The 22,541-nt window shown below is 38.9% G+C and overlaps 2 protein-coding genes across 3 annotated transcripts in view; one reads left to right on the forward strand and one right to left on the reverse strand.

Annotated features, from left to right (window-relative positions):
- TNFRSF1A (TNF receptor superfamily member 1A) overlaps positions 1-17,291 on the reverse strand; it is a 30,523-nt gene extending 13,232 nt beyond the window's left edge. The window contains exons 1-2 of the mRNA XM_075842983.1: positions 17,003-17,291; positions 2,772-2,979 (exon numbers count right to left, since the gene is read on the reverse strand). Coding sequence (XP_075699098.1) covers positions 2,772-2,979; positions 17,003-17,023 — 229 coding nt within the window. The 5' untranslated portion in view covers positions 17,024-17,291. The remainder of the gene's footprint in view (positions 1-2,771; positions 2,980-17,002) is intronic.
- The window catches only part of LTBR (lymphotoxin beta receptor), a 244,841-nt gene that overhangs the window by 28,500 nt on the left and 193,800 nt on the right, over positions 1-22,541 (forward strand). The window lies entirely within an intron of this gene.

A 22,541-nucleotide genomic window follows, 5' to 3' on the forward strand; every position in this document is an offset into this window, starting at 1 on the left:
AGACTATAGACTGCCATTTAAAGGGACACACTGGGCAAAACCTATTCTTTGAGATATAGCTAGTGGCTAGTGGAGGGCCAGAGGGGGAGGTGCATGAGAAAATTCATGTGTCATGCTCCGCCCCCACAAGCCCTGCACTGGGCATAACACAGTGTATATCAGTTATGCCCAGACTGTTCCTTTAAGGCAGACTGTATTCCGGGGATAAACTCAGAATCTGCATGTTATCATTAAATAATATTCTGTATGGAGTCGTGTATCATTAACCCTGCAGTTATACCAGGTCTAGGAATGTGACGCTCCCAATGATCAGGTTCAGGTGCGTCTGGGACGACGGGCGTAGCCTGATGTGTTGTAAGATGTTATTGGGAAATCTTGGCGGGGGTGATAATATTCTCAAGCCTATTTGCTCTTTAGCTCGTATTATTTTTTCTTGGTTCTCATTCTTGTCTGCTTGGCACAATATTAGACGCCTTAGGGACTTCTCTTATGGTCTCCGTCCTCCCATTTTCCACTAATCTTGGCAATCCACATGCATCCGGATATGGAAACATCTCATGCTAAAAAAAGACATGTTCCTTAAGCCATGCTATTCAGACCAACATCATGGAGTAACTCACCGCTTCCCACCCAGCTTTCCCAGACTCTTGAATGGCAAGTCTATAAAGCTATGCAGTGATACACCCCCCGCTCTCATATTGCTGCAGTACTAGGCTGCTTTCCCATTTAGGGTTCTAAGAAATCTGGGTAATCCCTGTGGGAGCTGTGATCGCGCCCATACTGATTGTCACACAGTCTCCCCAAAAATAGATAGAACTAAAAAATAGCTCAATAGAATTGCCAACTTGTTGACAGAAGAAAACCACTCAAACCAGGAGACTGTGGCTGGCCTTCTTATGGGGGCACTGTTACTCAGACATTGTAACTAGCGCTCTTAGGTGGGTACTATTATGGGGACACTGATATGCTCACTTATAGGGGCACTGTGGATGGCTCTCATGGGGGCAATTTGTGGGAGCACTGTGACTGGCTCTCTTAGTGATACACTGTGGCTGCTTTGAGGCACTGGGGGTGTTCGGCTCTGTTCACACAAGCTGGATCTGTCGCACTATTGTAAGTCAGTGGGGTGTGTTTGGTTCACGAGACGTCCTTAGTTTTGACAGGAAAAATAGCACCTTATACAGTTCCTCTACGGTACCTCCATATGCTTCTCATTTCATTCAGAGGCACACAGGGTTTGTTTTTAACTGGAGATGTAAATAGCTCCATACATTTGGCCTCCAGAGCCTCTATGGAAGGCTGTCATTGTTTTATAGAGAAGCTGTTGTTGTTATGGGGGCACTGGGAGTCACTGTTATTTAGACAGTGTGGTTGATATGGGGGCATTATTAGTCACTGTTATGGGGAAATTGTGGTTATCATTATGGGGGCACTGGTAGTCACTGTTATGGAGACTGTGGTTATTATTATGGGGGCCCTACCAGTCATTGTTATGGTGAAACTGTGGTTATCATTATGGGGCACTGGTAGTCACTGTTATGGAGACAGTGTAGTTGTTATGGGGCATTAATAGTCCCTGTTATGGGGAAACTATGGTTATCATTATGCACTGGTAGTCACTGTTATGGAGACACTGTGGTTGTCGTTATAGGGACACTGGCAGTCACTCTTATGGAGACAGTTTAGTTATTATGGGGGCCCTGGCAGTCACTGTTATGGAGACAATGTGGTTGATATGGGGGCACTGGCAGTCCCTTTTATGGAGACAGTTTGGTTATTATGGGGGCCCTGGCAGTCACTGTTATGGAGTCAGATTGGTTATTATGGGGGCACAGGGGCTGTCATTCTTTGGACACTTGCCAGGATTTATGATGGCACGGTTGGGGTGTTTTGAATGCAGAACGTGTCACATCTTTTGTGTCCTTTTGTTGTATATTCTGCTTTATCATAACCACAGATATCATGACATGGAGAGGATTCTCATAACCTGCAGTCCATGACTTTCATTTTAGCTTTAGTCATCATGACCACACTACACGCCCGGGTACTCGTTCATCACCCTATACCTCCCCTACTAGCTGCAGAAGCGTGAAACCTCAGACCTCAGCCCCCTGTGAGGTCCTATGATCACTATCATTGCGGTTGCACATAGATCTGCAGGCTATAATGTCATTGTGTGGGGTGTGATGATAAGTGGAGCTGTGAGCTGGAGGGACGTCTTACGAGGGGCTGGTTGGGTGTTGGTTGCTCATACAATTAACTTTGCAGTGGAAAAAAAATTTAACAATTTCTGCCGCCTTCTGCTTTCTGGTCTGGAGAAAGTAAAGTCTGCTACTCCGGACAGGGTCAGACCGAGGGGTCAAGCACGTCACGCCCCTCTCAGCCCACCCTCCGCTCTATACTGAAGACTGGATTTAGAGGTGGCCCCTACAGTTAGCTGGCCGAGTATAATTTTGACGTTATCTGTCCCTTCCCAGTGATCCAGGGCTCCTTCACCCCCACGGTGTAAAGTACAAAGGGATGATGTCCTATCCTGTGAATAGGTCATCAGTATGAGAAACCGCCTCGTGCCTGGACAACCCTTTTAAGGACTTGTTTCCTAGAATGGAGGAAGTCACCAATGGGTAAAGTAGAACTGTGACGGGTGTGTGGAAGAGATAATCCCAGAATCCCTAATGCCAGGACCAATACCAGAATTTTTGAAGCCTTTTTTACAACTATAACATGATTGCTTTAGAGTTAGTGCTCCTTTAATATCTACACCTACTCACCCGCCAAACATTTGTTGCAGCAGTGTTTTGACTTCCTAGGTCTGTATTCATCTTCTTTGCAGGTTACGGCTCCATTTAATGTCTCTGATCGTTTTTGTCTGTGGGTAGATCTTGTAAAGCCCAGCGGTTCACCTTTTATTAGCAGAGCTGACTGTAAGGGAATGTCCCACGTTTGACATACGGTGGTGAAAAGCCAGAATAAAGAGATCTGCAAAATAATAAAATAATGGTCATTGATGGTGAAGCCTCAAGTATACAGTGCCTTGCAAAAGTGTTCACCCCTTTTAGTGTTTTGTTGCATTACAATCTGGAATTATAATAGATTTTCACATGACGTCAGTATGAATACACCTGTTCTGAAAGACCCCCGAGTCTACAACACCACTGAGCAACATGAAGACCAAGGAGCCCTCCAAACAGGTCAGAGAAAAAGTTGTAGAGAAGTGGAGATCAGGGTTGGGTTATAAAAAATAAAATAAAAAATAATATCCCAAACTTTGAACATCCCATGGAAAACCATTAAATCCATTATAAGAAAAGGAAAGTATATGGCACAACTACAAACCTGACAAGAGAAGGCGCCCACCAAAAACTACAAGACCGGGCAATGAGGGCACTAATCAGAGATTCAACAAAGGCGCCAATAATAACACTGAGGGAGATACAAAGATCCATAGAGGAGATGGAAGTATCTGTATATAGGATCAGTATAAGCCGTACACTACACAGAGGAGATGTTGTATCTGTATATAGGATCACTACAGGGGCGTAACTAGGAAAGACTGGGCCCCATAGCAAACTTTAGACTGGGGCCCCCCTCCGCTGGGTATCAAACAACCTCCCCCCCCTTGTAGATAGTGCCTCCCTATAGATAGTGCCTTACACAGCCACCTGTAGATAGTGCCATACACAGCCCCCCTGTAGATAACGTCTTACAGCCCCAAATCCCCCCTGTGGATAACGCCATATAGCCCCCCCAAAAAAAAACAACGGCCTATTGTTTGTCCTACAAAAGAGATGCATCCCCTATCCACAGGATAGGTGATACATGTGTGATCGCTGGCAGCGATAAGGAGAACGGGGGACCGAAAGTCACCTGAAGTTCTCCATGACAAACCTCGGACTTCCGGCGTCTGCGCAGTTAAATAAAAATGACAGGAGCGCCGGTCACGCATGCGCACAAACGCGACCGGTGTGCAAGTAATTTCTATGGAGCTGCCGACACAGACCCCGGAAGTCTGAGGTTTGTCATGGAGAACTTCGGGGGACTTTCGGTCCCCCGTTCTCCTTATTGCTGGGCGTCCCAGCGATCACGCATGTATCCCCTATCCTGTAGATAGGGGATGCATGTCTTTTGTAGGAACAACCCCTTCAGTGGCGTCGCTCTGTAGCAGCCATAGCCGCTGCTAGCGGAGCCTCCAGCCATAGGAGGGGAGGCGGTGCCGGCGGGTGGCACAGGCCCCCTCATGCTGCTGGCCCCGTAGCAGCCGCTACGGCTGCTATAGCGGTAGTTGCGCCACTGGATCACTATAAGCCGTGCACTACACAGAGGAGATGTAGTATGTGTATATAGGATCAGTATAAGACGTACACTACACAGAGAGGGGCTTTATGGAAGAGTGGCCAGAAAAAAAGACGTTGCTTAAAGAGGCTCTGTCACCAGATTATAAGTGCCCTATCTCCTACATAATGTGATCGGTGCTGTAATATACACCGTGTTCCAAATTATTATGCACATTGGATTTAAGTGTCATAAACATTTAATTATTAGTTTTTCAATGAAACTCATGGATGGTATTGTGTCTTAGGGCTCTTTGGATCATTATAATCTCAGACACCTGTGATGATTAGTTTGCCAGGTGTGCCCAATCAAAGGAAAACTACTTAAGAAGGACGTTCCACATTATTAAGCAGCCACAGGTCTCAAGCAATATGGGAAAGAAAAAGGATCTCTCTGCTGCCGAAAAGCCTGAAATAGTGCAATACCTTGGACAAGGTATGAAAACATTGGATATTTCAAGAAAACTGAAGCGTGATCATCGTACTGTGAAAAGATTTGTGCCTGATTCAGAGCACAGACGGGTTCGTTCAGATAAAGGCATAATGAGGAAGGTTTCTGCCAGACAAATTAATAGGATTAGGAGAGCAGCTGCTAAAATGCCATTGCAAAGCAGCAAACAGGTATTTGAAGCCGCTGGTGCCTCTGGAGTCCCGCGAACCTCAAGGTGTAGGATCCTCCGGAGGTTTGCAAGTATGCATAAAGCTATTATTCGGCCACCCCTAAACAATGCTCACAAGCAGAAACGGTTGCAGTGGGCTCAGAAATACATGAAGACTAATTTTCAAACCGTGTTTACTGATGAGTGCCGTGCAACCCTGGATGGTCCAGATGGATGGAGTAGTGGATGGTTGGTGAATGGCCATCATGTCCTAACAAGGCTGCGACGGCCGCAAGGAGGTGGCGGAGTCATGTTTTGGGCTGGACTCATGGGGCGAGAGCTGGTAGGCCCCTTTAGGGTCCCTGACGGTGTGAAAATGACCTCTGCAAAGTACGTAGAGTTTATGACTGACCACTTTCTTCCGTGGTACAAAAAGAAGAACCGTGCCTTCCGTAGCAAAATTATCTTCATGCATGACAATGCACCATCTCATGCTGCAAAGAATACCTTAGTGTCATTGGCTGCTATGGGCATAAAAGGAGAGAAACTCATGGTGTGACCCCCATGTTCCCCTGACCTCAACCCTATTGAGAACCTTTGGATCATCCTCAAGCAGAATATCTATGAGGGTGGGAGGCAGTTCACACCAAAACAGAAGCTCTGGGAGGCTATTCTGACATCCTGCAAAGATATTCAAGCAGAAACTGTCCAAATACTCACAAATTCAATGGATGCAAGAATTGTGCAGGTGATATCAGAGGAGGGGTCCTATGTTAACATGTAACTTGGCCTGTTAAGGTTTTTTTTATTGAAAGAGCTTTTGATTTCTGTAAATATGACCTCCTGATGCTGCAAATTCAACAAATGACCATTTTAGTTCTCTTTACAACCTTTAAAATGTTTTGATCTCTGTTGTGTATAATAATGTGAAGCATTTTGAGTTTTTTACTTCTAAAAAAAAACCTGTTATCATTAGGAGATTTGTTCAATAAAATTCCCATTATACTCCAACGGTTGATGCTTGAAGATTATACTGACTGTCATTGGCATCGACTATTTAGGAAAATCAGCGAAAAATAACATTTGCATAATAATTTGGAATGCGGTGTAGACAACAGTGGTTTTTATTTTGAAAAACAATCATTTTTGAGCAAGTTCTGAGCAATTTTAGATTTATGCTAATTAGTTTCTCAATAGACAACTGGGCGTGTTTTACTTTTTACCAACTGGGCGTTACATAGTTACATAGTTAGTACGGCTGAAAAAAGACACATGTCCATCAAGTCCAACCAAGGGAAGGGAAAAGGGAAGGAAAAATTTCTACACATAGGAGCTAATATTTTTTTGTTCTAGGAAATTATCTAACCCTTTTTTAAAGCCATCTACTGTCCCTGCTGTGACCAGCTCCTGCGGTGACTATTCCATAGATTCACAGTTCTCACTGTAAAGAAGCCTTGTCGCCTCTGCAGCTTGAACCTTTTTTTCTCCAGACGGAGGGAGTGCCCCCTTGTTTTTTGAGGGGGTTTTACAAGGAACAGGATATCACCATATTTTTTGTATGTGCCATTAATATATTTATATAAGTTAATCATGTCCCCCCTTAGTCTTCTTTTTTCAAGGCTAAATAGGTTTAATTCTTTCAATCTTTCCTCATAACTTAAATTCTCCATGCCCCTTATTAGCTTCGTTGCTCTTCTTTGTATTTTTTCCAACTCCAGGGCATCCTTTCTATGAACTGGAGCCCAGAACTGAACTGCATATTCTAGATGGGGCCTCACTAATGCTTTGTAAAGTGGCAATATTACATCTCTGTCCCGCGAGTCCATGCCTCTTTTAATACACGACAATATCTTGCTGGCCTTTGAAGCAGCTGATTGACACTGCATGCTGTTATTGAGTTTATGATTTACAAGAACACCCAGATCCTTCTCAACAAGTGACTCCCCCAGTGTAGCTCCCCCTAGGACATATGATGCATGCAGGTTGTTGGTACCCAGATGCATAACTTTACATTTATCTACATTAAACTTCATTTGCCAAGTGGACGCCCAAACACTTAGTTTGTTTAAATCTGCCTGCAATTCACAAACATCTTCCATAGTCTGAACTATATTACATAGCTTGGTGTCATCTGCAAAAATAGAAATAGTGCTATTAATCCCTTCCTCTATATCATTAATAAATAAGTTGAATAATAGTGGTCCCAGCACTGAACCCTGGGGTACACCACTTATAACCGGTGACCATTCAGAGAAGGAATCATTGACCACAACTCTCTGGATACGGTCCTTGAGCCAATTCTCAATCCAATTACAAACTATATTTTCTAAACCTATAGTCCGTAATTTACCCATTAGGCGTCTATGGGGGACAGTGTCAAATGCCTTTGCAAAGTCCAAAAACACTAAATCCACAGCGGCCCCTCTGTCTAGACTTCTGCTCACCTCTTCATAAAAACAGATTAGGTTAGTTTGACAACTTCTGTCCTTAGTAAAACCGTGCTGGCTGTCACTTATAATACTATTTATTGTCACATAATCCTGTATATAGTCCCTCAATAGCCCCTCAAACATTTTCCCCACGATGGATGTTAAGCTTACTGGTCTATAATTACCCGGGGAAGACCTAGAGCCCTTTTTGAAAATAGGCACCACATTTGCCCTGCGCCAGTCCCTTGGCACTATACCAGTCTCTAGAGATTCTCTGAATATTATGAAAAGGGGGACAGAAATAACTGAACTAAGCTCTTTAAGAATTCTAGGGTGTAACCCATCTGGTCCCGGAGCCTTGTGCACATTTATTTTATTTAATTTAGCTTGGACCATCTCTACATTCATCCAATTCAGTATATCAGCCGATATATTAACAGCACTGGCACCGGCTACATCAGCTGCTCCTTCTTCTGTTGTATATACAGAGCGGAAGAACCCATTTAGTAACTCTGCCTTCTCTTGATCCCCTGTGATCAACTCCCCATTACCATTATCTAGGGGTCCTACATGTTCAGACCTTGGCTTTTTTGCATTTATATGCTTGAAGAATTTTTTAGGATTTGTTTTACTATCCTTGGCCACCTGCCTTTCATTTTGTATTTTTGCTAATTTTATTACATTTTTACAGATTTTATTAAGCTCTTTATATTTTACAAAGGCTACAGCTGTACCCTCAGATTTGTATTTTTTAAATGCCCTTTTTTTGTCATGTATTGCCCCTTTCACAGAAGGTGTAAGCCATGCGTTGTACAGAGGAGTGTATGAGAGGCTGACCAATCAGTGACTAATCAGTGTCATACACTTCCCATTGTTCCAGCCCAGTTTCTTTCACTGCACAATCACACTGTAAGGGCTTATTCAGACGAACGTACAATACGGCACGGACCTATGTTAGTCAATGGGGCCGTTCAGACTGTCCGTGATTTTCACGCAGCGTATGTCCGCTGCGTAAAACTCACGATATGTCCTATTTTCGCGCATCACGCACCCATTGAAGTCAATGGGTGCGTGAAAACCGCACACGGACGCACTTCCGTGTGCCACGCGTGATGAGCGCTACAGTAGTCAAAACTATGAAGGAAAACAGAAAAGCACCACGTGCTTTTCTGTTTACAAACATAAAAACAGTGTGTCATAATGATGGCGGCTGCACGAAAATCACACAGCCACGCATCATATGCTGATGACACACGGAGCTGTTGAGGACCTTTCGCGCGTGCAAAACGCTGCGTTTGTTGCGCGCGCAAAACGCACACGTTTGTGTGAACCTGGCCTAACCATGGTCTGGAACAATGAGAAGTGTATGACGCTGATTGGTCACTGATTGGTCAGCCTCATACACTCCTCTGTACAACACCCAGTTGGTAAAAAGTAAAAACACGCCCAGTCGTTTATTAAGAAACTAATTAGCATAAATCTAAAATTGTTTATAACTCCGTAAAAAATGATCGGGATTCAAAATAAATACCACTGTTCTCTACATTACAGCGCCGATCACATTATGTAGGAGACAGGCCACTTATAATCTGGTGACAGAGCCTCTTTAAAGAAAACCATAAGTGTAGACATTTTGAGTTTGCCGGACGGCATGTAGCAGGCGCCCCAAACACATGGAAGAAGGTTCTCTGGTCAGATGAGACTAATATTGAACTTTTTGTCCATCATGGGAAACGCTGTGTGACCCTAACCCAACACTTCTCATCACCCCAAGAACACCATTCCCGCAGTGAAGCACGGTGGTGGCAGCGTCATGCTGTGGGGGCAGGGATTGGAAAGCGGGATGGCAATAAATACGGGACAATTCTTCAGGAAAACCTGCTTCAGTTTGCCAGAGATTTGAGATTGGGCTGGAGGTTCACCTTCCAGCAGGATGATGACCCTAAGGCCCTGTTCACACTGATTTTTTTTATTTTTTTTTTGCAGGCAGATTTTGACCTGCCTGCTCTCTCCTTGCCGCGTTTTTTGCTGTGTTTTTTTCGTGACGCTTTTCGGCCGCTGCCATTGAGCGCTGCGGGCAAAAAACGGACTGAAAACCGCTTTCCCTGCCTCCCATTGATGTCAATAGGAGGTCAGAGGCGGAAACGCCTGAAGAAAGGGCATGACGCTTCAAGCGGTTTTTTTTTCGCTCGTGGGAAAAAAGTGCCTCCGCCTCCCATTGAAATTAATGGGAGGAGATTTCGGATGTTTTTTGGCGCGGCTTCTGCGTCAAAAACTTGCCCAAAAAACTCAAACTAAGGCCTAAACTTAATAATAAAGCTTTGCTGGAGGGGTGTAAGGGGAAACGTTTACATGTCTAGGAATGGCCGAGACAAAATCCAGACCTCAGTCAAGTGGAGAATCTGTGGCACGAGCTGAAGATGCTGAACACCAACACAACCATCTAACCCAAAGGAGCGGGAGCAATTTTAGATTTATGCTAATTACTTTCTTAATGACCATCTGGGCATTTTTTTACTTTTCACCAAGTGGGCGTTGTACAGAGAAGTGTATGACGCGGACCATACACTTCTCTTCATTCATGCCCAGCTTCTTTCACTGCACAGCGTGATCTCGCGAGATCAACCTGCAACGGGACTTCCTCCCACAGGTTCTTCACCGGAGCGATGGTGGACTGAACAGACATTGCCTCCAGCCGCTGCAGATTCGGATAAACGTCCTGGCACGGCTGGAGGCGATGTCTGCTGATTCTTCCATCGCTCCGGTGAAGAACCTGTTTGAGGAAGTCCCGTCACAGCGTGATCTCACGAGATCACGTTGTGCTGTGAATAAAGCTGGGCATAAATGGTGAGAAGTGTATGACGCTGATTGGTCAGCGTCATACACTCCTCTGTACAACGCCCACTTGGCAAAAAGTTAAAACGCGCCCAGTTGGTCATTAAGGAACTAATTAGCATAAATCTAAAATTCTTCATAACTTGCTAAAAAATTATCGTATTTCAAAATATAAACCACTGTTTTTATCTGCATTACAGCGCTGATCACATTATGTAGGAGAGAGGGCGCTTATAATCTGGAGACAGAGCCTCTTTAAAGGAAGGGCATGTTCACACGCAGTGACTAAAAACTTCTGAAAATACGTGGCTGTTTTCAGGCGAAAACAGCTCCTGATTTTCAGACGTTTTTGTAGCAACTCACGTTTTCACGCCGTATTTTACGCCCGTTTTTTGAGCTATTCTTCAATGGAGTCAATGAAAAAGACCTCCAAAAACATCCCAAGAAGTGTCCTGCACTTCTTTTGACGAGCCGTCATTTTACGTGATGTATTTTGACAGCGACGCGTAAAATAAAGACTCGTCGGAACAGAACATCGTGAAACCCATTGAAAGCAATAGGCAGATGTTTGTAGGCGTATTAGGGGCGCTTTTTCAGGCGTAATTCGAGGCGTAAAATGCCCGAATTACGTCTGAAAACACTGCGTGTGAACATACCCTAAGGGCTTATTCAGACGAACGTTGCGTTTTTGCACGCGCAAAAAACGCAGCGTTTTGCGGGCGCAAAAACCACTTGACAGCTCCGTGTGTCATCCGTGTATGATGCGCGGCTGCGTGATTTTCGCGCATCCGCCATCATAGAGATGAGTCTAGTCGACGTCAGTCACTGTCCAGGGTGCTGAAAGAGTTAACTGATCGGCAGTAACTCTTTCAGCACCCTCGACAGTGAATGCCGATCACAATATCGAGAAACCTGTTAAAAAAAAAAGAAAAAGTTCGTACTTACCGAGAACTTCCCGGCCGTTGCCTTGGTGACGCGTCCTTGGTGACGCGTCCTTGGTTACGCGCCTCTCTTGACATCTGGCCCCACCTCCCTGGATGACGCGGCAGTCCATGTGACCGCTGCAGCCTGTGCTTGGCCTGTGATTGGCTGGAGCTGTCACTTGGACTGAATTGTCATCCCTGGAGGTCAGACTGGAGGAAGATGCCGGGAGTTATCGGTAAGTCAGAACTTCTTTTTTTTTTTTACACGTTCATGTATATTGGGATCGGAAGTCACTGTCCAGGGTGCTGAACCATTTTAACTCTTTCAGCACCCTGGACAGTGACTATCTCCTGACGTCGCGTACCGGAAATTTTTTTGCCGAGTTCGGTTCGGTTGTCCGGGTTCGCTCATCTCAAAGACACTCCGTTTGGATGTTTGGAAACAGAAAAGCACGTGGTGCTTTTCTGTTTACATTCATCCTTTTGACAGCTGGTGCGCTGTTTCAGTCGGTTCGCACGGAAGTGCTTCCGTGCGACCTGCGTGGTTTTCACGCACCCATTGACTTCAATGGGTGCGTGATGCGCGAAATACGCGGAGATATTGACCATGTCGCGCTTTTTGCGCAGCGGACAAACGCTGCGCAAAAAGCACGGACTGTCTGTACTGCCCCATAGACTTGTATTGGTCTGTGCGTGGCGCGTGAAAACCACGCGGCCCGCACGGACCCAATACACGTTCGTGTGAATCCACCCTAACAGGCATGTTGTGTAAATCAAATGGTACAAACCCCCCAAAATTGTAAAGCAACAAAATAGAAAAAACACACGAGGTAGAGGGGGGGTTGAATACTTTTGCAAGGAACTGCATGAAAGTAGTCACAAAGGGATTCTTTTTGTGTTACCCAGTGGGAGCCTATCTGACAGCAGGCTCCCGCTAAACTGCTGACTGTTTCCAAGGGCAACTAACAGAATTTTGAAAGTAGCTATGTGTATGGACAACATGATCTAGTGGAACACAAAGACATGTCAGACACTGTAACGGCTGATGCAGAACGCCTTGAAAATGACGGAAACCTTGGTGGAACCCTGCTAAAACCTCATTATAAGTCAATAGGCTTCATTGGTCGCCATTTGGATCCATTATATGATAGATCCGTCACAGTGTCATGGCTTCTGGTAGGATTGAAAGCCACGAGAAAAATATAGAACGAGATAAAATACATTTTCAATGATCATTTTATTCTCTATAGCAAAATGTAGCCTTCAGGTGAATTTAAAGGGATTGACTCATGAAGACATCCCCTGTCCATATAGCTTATTAGGGCCACGGCTTCTCCCTGCAGAATTAGCTGTGTGCTTGGGGTGATTGGAGCTAGAGAACCCCTTTAAGATTACCACTAAAAATGAAGCCCCTCGCAAAGTTTCTATGACAAAACTGCGCCTGACAGAAATCAGAAGGAAACATGTTGTCATCAGAATCTTTCAGTAGTGTAGCCTCAGGCTTTGGGCCTGTAACTTCAATCGATTGTATGTTAGCGTAGAAATAAAATATTAAAGGGGTTGTATAGGTTGTGTCTGGTATTGCAGCTCTGCACCATTTAATTGAATTGGACTGAGTTGCAATACCACACACAACCTGTGGACAAGTGTGGCGCTGTTCCTAGAAGATAGCAGCCATGTTTTTCCAATCCTTCCCAACCTCTTTATGAAATGATTTTCACATTTTAAATACGTGTTAAGGAGCGATGAGTCTAGATCTGTGCAATGTCAATCACTGCTATAATAAAAAAATTGCACGGAAGATTTAACGCAATTTTTGTTGTTGTTGCGTAACAACGTCTGTGGCACATTCACCGTTTCCATGTAGTCAAATGAAAACTGTTTACTGTTGACTACTTTCTGCGTAGTGTTGGCATGTACAATACAGATGTAGCAGAGCTGAGTGTAAACAATGTCTCTTCATGCTCTCTGTGTCATTTAGTGATCTCACACTGGGGCAGAAGAATCTGAAGGATCAAACTATTCCAGAGTAATTAATGAGTCACTTAAATAGCAAATGTATCAAAATTCAGCTCACTTCAATACATTTGGCACAACTCCCACACACTTTTCCTCTTCCTCGTGGCATTCATGGCTGACAAACACGTACGCTGGTAATTCGCACAAAAGTCCATGATGAATATATGTATTTAAATTTAAAGGGAATGTATCACCTATTTTTTTTTAAATTTTTTACTGATTAAAACCCAATTTTTTTATAATGTCTTTTTTATTTTCTGATAGTAGATTTTTGTAATTCTATTTGCTGTTCATGATCATGGAGGTGGCCATCTAGCCTGAGCTGCTGTTAACAGCATTTAGAGATATGCTTTACAGCAGCCGCATGGACCATAGGAAGCAATAATCTGGAGCTGACCCATTGACTTCTATGGAAGAGCGTTGTGGGCATGCTCTGTGACCTTTGCAGAGGTCACTGTGCAGGTAGGGAGAGGAATGGAGCTGTGTCCATGACCTATTGTTAATAGTGCATTCTGTGTTATCTATAATTACGGTACCGTATTTTTCGGACTATAAGACGCACCCAGGTTTTACACAATAAAATACTGGGAAAAATTTAATTTTTTACTACTTTTACAAAGCAAAAACTATTTGTTAAAAAAAAAAAATTGTTCTGTTTCACCACATTCTGAGAGTTATTTTTTGGCTCATACGATTTTTTTATCACTTTTTATTTCATTCTTTTTTTTTAAATTCTTTTTTACATTGTGCTTGGGGAAAAAATGGACAGCGCCATCGCTCTTCCTGGCCATTAGAGCAGCGTGTCAGCTGTAAAACACAGCTGACACCTGCAGTGTATGGAGCGGGCTCAGTGTGTAAGCCTACTCCAAACATCATCCCCTCCCCGCTCCATGATGTGCCGGCACATCATGGGTCGTGAAGGGGTTAAGTAAGAAGCGCTCAGGGGGCCTGGCGCTGCCGGGTCCCTTGACTGCCGACTATAAGACGCAGGGACTTTTTAGCAAGATTTGTTCTTGCTGAAAACTACGTTTTATAGTCCGAAAAATACGGTAGGTGTTACCTTATTAGTGTAATCCTGCCTGTGATGATAATGAGGGGACTGCTGAGAAGTGATCTCTGCAGAACAGGAAGGGTCAGTCTATTATGAAAGGTGGATCCTGTGTTATCTTTATATAGGTGTTACCTGTCAGTATAATCCTGCCTGTGATGATAATGAGGTGACTGCGGAGAAGTGATCTCTGCAGAACAGGAAGGGTCAGTCTATTATGAATGATGGATCCTGTGTTATCTAAATATAGGTGCTACCTGTCAGTATTATCCTGCCTGTGATGATAATGAGGTGACTGCGGAGAAGTGATCTATGCAGAACAGGAAGGGTCAGTCTATTATGAATAGTGGATCCTGTGTTATCTATATATAGGTGTTACCTGTCAGTGTAATCCTGCCTGTGATGATAATGAGGTGACCGCTGAGAAGTGATCTCTGCAGAACAGGAAGGGTCAGTCTATTATGAATGGTGGATCCTGTGTTATCTATATATAGGTGTTACCTGTCAGTGTAATCCTGCCTGTGATGATAATGAGGTGACCGCTGAGAAGTGATCTCTGCAGAACAGGAAGGGTCAGTCTATTATGAATGGTGGATCCTGTGTTATCTTTATATAGGTGTTACCTGTCAGTGTAATCCTGCCTATGATGATAATGAGGCGACTGCTGAGAAGTGATCTCTGCAGAACAGGAAGGGTCAGTCTATTATGAATGGTGGATCCTGTGTTATCTTTACATAGGTGTTACCTATCAGTGTAATCCTGCCTGTGATGATAATGAGGTGACTGCTGAGAAGTGATCTCTACGGAACAGGAAGAATCAGTCTATTATGAGTGCAAACTGCAAGATTTTTTTTATTATAGATAATGACTTGTAAAATAAAAATAAAAAAAACATCCCAATCAATTCTTAATATGTTTAACATACAAACTTGATTTAAAGGGGTTTTCTAGTTAGAAAAAAATTGAAGACCTATCCTCAGGATCCCCACTGATCAGATATTGATGGCCTATCCTCAGGATCCCCACTGATCAGATATTGATGGCCTATCCTCAGGATCCCCACTGATCAGATATTGATGGCCTATCCTCAGGATAGGCTATCAATTTCTTCTCACTGCAAAATCCTTAAACTGCAAAATCCAGAAGCCATTGCAGCGCTCATGGGGGAGGGGAGGTGTAGTACAGTCTCTGTATTGTACAACCAGCCAGTCTATAATTCAGCAGTTTCCCGGAACACAAGTGACTTTCCTAATCCAGGAAACACATACTTGTTCCCTACTGCTGAGCGTCGCCGTGATAACTGGAATGGACTTGACACAAACACGATTACATATGAGGCCCTTTATTTAAGGGCTTTCTCCAGTGTAACGATGTAGCAGAGCTGAATCTCACATTATAGTAACTCTTTTAGGTCTGCGTAGGTAATCTTTTAGAGTTAGGTAAATTCAACCTGCAGTCCTATGCAAAAAAAAAAAAGCAACAAACAACACAGAATCAACTAATTGAGGTATTACAAGGAATTGTGCCAAAACACAGACTCAGCACTGCTACATCTGTATGTCAATGAGCATTACTAGAGCAAATGTTGAATACAGAACAATGTGCTTTATGACATATAGGTGTAGCAGAGTTGGATTTGTCATTCTCCTGTTTTTTCTATGCATTGTAATAGCTTAGTAGAGCTCCCTGCAGTACCTATTCAATATCACAGATCACATCAACTCATCGGTGTATTTTGAAGAATTGTGCCAAACACATTCAGCTCTGCTACGTCTGTATGTCATTTATCCAAAGATCTCCTGCCTGCAGCTCGTCCGCTATGTTGCAGTTTGACAGTTGGAGACCACTGATGTAGAACATACACCAATATGTTTTATGGAATACAGATGTAGTAGAGCTGAATTTGTTATTCAGCTGTTTTTTCTGCACTTTGTAATAGCAAACGAGTTTTACAAAAGAATGCAGGTAGTGCTGCTACTATCTGCATTCTTTTGGAAAACTAGTTTACTATAGTTAACACATCTGTATATACCTAGTAATTGTGTCAAAATACAAACTCAGCACTACTACATCTGTATGTTATTGAGAATGTAGAGCATGCAATGTACATGCCTCATGAAATACATATGTAGCAGAGCAGGATTTGACATTCTTCTGTGCACTGTAATAGCTTAGCTGAGCTACCTGCCGTTGTATGGTAAGCCGCAGACAAGGAACTTACGAGAAATTCTGCCCAAACACAAACGTATGTACGCGCTTTATGAAATAGAGATGTAGCAGAGCTGGATTTGCCATTCTGCTGTTTGTTCTGTTAATTGTAATAGCGAAATAAAGCTACCTGCAGTCCTATGGAAATCCACATCGGTATAATGTGTGCCAAAACACAAAGTCAGCACTGCTACATCTGTATATTATTGAGAATCTAGAACAATGTACATGCTTTATGACCTACAGTTGCAGCAGAGCTGAATGTGCAACTCATCTATATCTTAATTAGAGATAACAAACTCAGTTTTTCTATTTTGACAAACTCAACCCTGCTACATCTGTATACATATAATAAGTACCGTCAATGGGTAGATTTTCTACTAGTCCTAATTATTAGTCCGCCAGAACATATTGTCCAATGAGTAAAGAGTTAGTAATATGTATTGGATATTTAAAGGGGAACAATCAATCAATCAATCAATCAATCGATCAATCCACCCCTTTATCGTAGTGTGTAGAGTGAACGAAGGTGAAACGTCACCCCAAGTGAAAGTAATGTCTCTTGGTATGTTGTGACATGGCGGTGACAAGTAAGACCCCCATTACTCACCGTGAAGAAGAGCCCAGTCATTTTACGTTATTTCCAGCGCACAGTCGGACAGGCAATTTTACTCATTTTTTTCCGAAACTCATGGACGATTGTAATTCCCGGGGCAACATTTAACTCCAATCTTTAGTCTCCGAAAAGAGTCGTCTGATCTCCTCACATGTCGGGGAGTTGGGTGGTGATTCTTCTTTAACCATAAACCAATTGAGACCCCCCCCAACCTTCAGATCCAAGAAGAAGTCTGACTGAAGAAGTTTCTTCCCCTCGTTCCTCCCCAGTCTCCTGGTTCTTGCCTCTCCTTACCACGTCACTTGCTGTCGCCCCTCCCTATCCTCTCGCTCCGTATCCCAGAAACAGAAAAAAACAGAGAAGTTTGTAGAGAAACTCAGGAAGTGACAAAAGTAAAAAGTCACCAGGTGTGTGGGCGGACATGCTGCAAGAGAGAGAGGGAAGAAGAGAGGAGGAGAGAAGCAAAGTATTGTAAGAGCCTCAAGAATATTGTAAAAACTTCAGGAATATTGTAAAAACTTCAGGAATATTGTAAAAGCGTCAAGAAAATTGTCAAAGCCTCAAAAATATTGTAAGCGCCTCAAGAATAGTGGAAGAGTCTCACAATATTCTTGCGGCTCTTAGGGCCTGTTCACATCAGTGTTGCTTTCCTTTGAGGGGTTCCATCAGAGCATTCCGTCGGGGGAACCCCTCAACGGAAAGGCAAACGGAAACCTCAGCTTCCGTTTGCATCACCATTGATCTCAATGGTGACGGATACCTTATTAATGGTTCACCGTTTGTCACCGTTGTGAAAGGGTTCCATTCTTTTGACGGAATCAATAGCGCAGTCGAGTTAAGAGCCTCAAGTTCTTAAGTGGTTTAGACCAGGGGTCTCAAACTCGGCCGGGTAAGTGGGCCGCACATAGAAAAAACGGGAAGTTGACGGCCGCATTACTTTCACATTTGATACAATACAAAATTATTGTTAATCAATTAGTTATTTGAACTACTATAACACTACATTACTATAATACTACATTACTATAATACTACATTACTATAATACTACATTACTATAACAATACTACATTACTATAATACTACATTACTATAATACTACATTACTATAACAATACTACATTACTATAATACTACATTACTATAATACTACATTACTATAATACTACATTACTATAACACTACATTACTATAACACTACATTACTATAATACTACATTACTATAATACTACATTACTATAACACTACATTACTATAATACCACATTACTATAATACCACATTACTATAACACTACATTACTATAATACTACATTACTATAACAATACTACATTACTATAATACTACATTACTATAATACTACATTACTATAACAATACTACATTACTATAACACTACATTGCTATAACAATACTACATTACTATAACACAACATTACTATTACAATACTTCATTACTATAATAACACTACATTACTACATTACTATAATAATACTACATTACTATAATACTACATTACTATAACACTACATTACTATAACAATACTACATTACTATAACAATACTACATTACTATAACACTACATTGCTATAACAATACTACATTACTATAACACAACATTACTATTACAATACTTCATTACTATAATAACACTACATTACTATAATACTACATTACTATAATAATACTACATTACTATAATACTACATTACTATAATACTACATTACTATAATACTACATTACTATAACACTACATTACTATAACAATACTACATTACTATAATACTACATTACTATAACACTACATTGCTATAACAATACTACATTACTATAACACAACATTACTATTACAATACTTCATTACTATAATAATACTACATTACTATAATAATACTACATTACTATAACACTATATTACTATAACAATACTACATTACTATAATACTACATTACTATAACAATACTACATTACTATAACACTACATTGCTATAACAATACTACATTACTATAACACAACATTACTATTACAATACTTCATTACTATAATAACACTACATTACTATAATACTTCATTACTATAATAATACTACATTACTATAATACTACATTACTATAATACTACATTACTATAATACTACATTACTATAATACTACATTACTATAACACTACATTACTATAACACTACTACATTACTATAACACTACTACATTACTATAACACAACATTACTATTACAATACTTCATTACTATAATAACACTACATTATAATAACACTACATTACTATAATACTACATTACTATAATACTACATTACTATAACACTACTACATTACTATAATAATACTACATTACTATAATACTACATTACTATAATACTACATTACTATAACACTACTACATTACTATAACAATACTACATCACTATAACAATACTACATTACTATAATAATACTACATTACTATAATAATACTACATTACTATAACACTACATTACTATAATAATACTACATTACTATAATACTACATTACTATAACAATACTACATTACTATAACACTACATTGCTATAACAATACTACATTACTATAATACTATATTACTATAACACTACTACATTACTATAATAATACTACATTACTATAATACTACATTACTATAATAATACTACATTACTATAACACTACATTACTATAATAATACTACATTACTATAATACTACATTACTATAATACTACATTACTATAATACTACATTACTATAACACTACATTACTATAACACTACATTACTATAACACTACATTACTATAATACTACATTACTATAATACTACATTACTATAATACTACATTGCTATAACAATACTACATTACTATAATACTACATTGCTATAACAATACTACATTACTATAATACTACATTACTATAATACTACATTAATATAACACTACTACATTACTATAATAATACTACATTACTACATTACTATAACACTACTACATTACTATAACAATACTACATCACTATAACAATACTACATTACTATAATAATACTACATTACTATAATACTACATTACTATAACACTACATTACTATAACACTACATTACTATAATAATACTACATTACTATAACAATACTACATTACTATAACAATACTACATTACTATAACACTACATTACTATAATAATACTACATTACTATAATACTACATTACTATAATACTACATTACTATAACACTACATTACTATAACACTACATTACTATAATAATACTACATTACTATAATAATACTACATTACTATAACACTACTACATTACTATAATACTACATTACTATAACACTACATTACTATAATACTACATTACTATAACACTACTACATTACTATAATACTACATTACTATAATACTACATTACTATAACACTATATTACTATAACAATACTACATTACTATAACACTACATTACTATAATAACAATACTACATTACTATAATACTACATTACTATAACACTACATTACTAGAACAATACTACATTACTATAATACTACATTACTATAACACTACATTACTATAACACTACATTACTATAACACTACATTACTATAACACTACATTACTATAATACTACATTACTATAATAATACTACATTACTATAACAATACTACATTACATTACTATAACCATACTACATTACTATAACACTACATTAATATAATACTACATTACTATAATACTACATTACTATAACACTACATTACTATAATACTACATTACTATAATACTACATTACTATAACACTACATTACTATAATACTACATTACTATAACACTACATTACTATAACACTACATTACTATAACACTACATTACTATAACACTACATTACTATAATACTACATTACTATAATAATACTACATTACTATAACACTACATTACTATAATACTACATTACTATAATAATACTACATTACTATAATACTACATTACTATAACACTACATTAATATAATACTACATTACTATAACAATACTACATCACTATATACTACATTACTATAATAACACTACATTACTATAATAATACTACATTACTATAATACTACATTACTATAATACTACATTACTATAACACTACTACATTACTATAATACTACATTACTATAATACTACATTACTATAATACTACATTACTATAATACTACATTACTATAACACTACATTACTATAATACTACATTACTATAACACTACATAATAATACTAATTACTATAATACTACATTACTATAATACTACATTACTATAACACTACATTACTATAACACTACATTACTATAACACTACATTACTATAACACTACATTACTATAACACTACATTACTATAATACTACATTACTATAATACTACATTACTATAAAATACTACATTACTATAACACTACATTACTATAATACTACATTACTATAATAATACTACATTACTATAACACTACATTAATATAATACTACATTACTATAACAATACTACATCACTATAATACTACATTACTATAATAACACTACATTACTATAATAATACTACATTACTATAACAATACTACATTACTATAACATAATACTACATTACTATAATACTACTTTACTATAATAATACTACATTACTATAATACTACATTACTATTATAATACATTACTATAGAAATACTACATTACTATAATACTACATTACTATAATAATACTACATTACTATAACAATACTACATTACTATAATACTACATTACTATAACACTACATTACTATAATACTACATTACTATAACACTACATTACTATAACACTACATTACTATAACACTACATTACTATAATACTACATTACTATAATACTACATTACTATAATAATACTACATTACTATAACACTACATTACTATAATACTACATTACTATAATAATACTACATTACTATAACACTACATTACTATAACAATACTACATCACTATAATACTACATTACTATAATAACACTACATTACTATAATAATACTACATTACTATAACAATACTACATTACTATAACAATAATACTACATTACTATAATACTACTTTACTATAATAATACTACATTACTATAATACTACATTACTATAATAATACATTACTATAGAAATACTACATTACTATAATAATACTACATTACTATAATAATACTACATTACTATAACAATACTACATTACTATAATACTACATTACTATTATAATACTACATTACTATAATAATACTACATTACTATAACAATACTACATTACTATAATAATACTACATTACTATAATTCTACATTACTATAACAATACTACATTACTATAATAATACTACATTACTATAATACTACATTACTATAATAATACTACATTACTATAATACTACATTACTATAACAATACTACATTACTATAACAATACTACATTACTATAATAATACTACATTACGATAATAATACTACATTACTATAATACTAC

The sequence above is a fragment of the Rhinoderma darwinii genome, chromosome 11 (assembly GCF_050947455.1).
Source record: "Rhinoderma darwinii isolate aRhiDar2 chromosome 11, aRhiDar2.hap1, whole genome shotgun sequence".
NCBI lineage: Eukaryota > Metazoa > Chordata > Amphibia > Anura > Rhinodermatidae > Rhinoderma > Rhinoderma darwinii.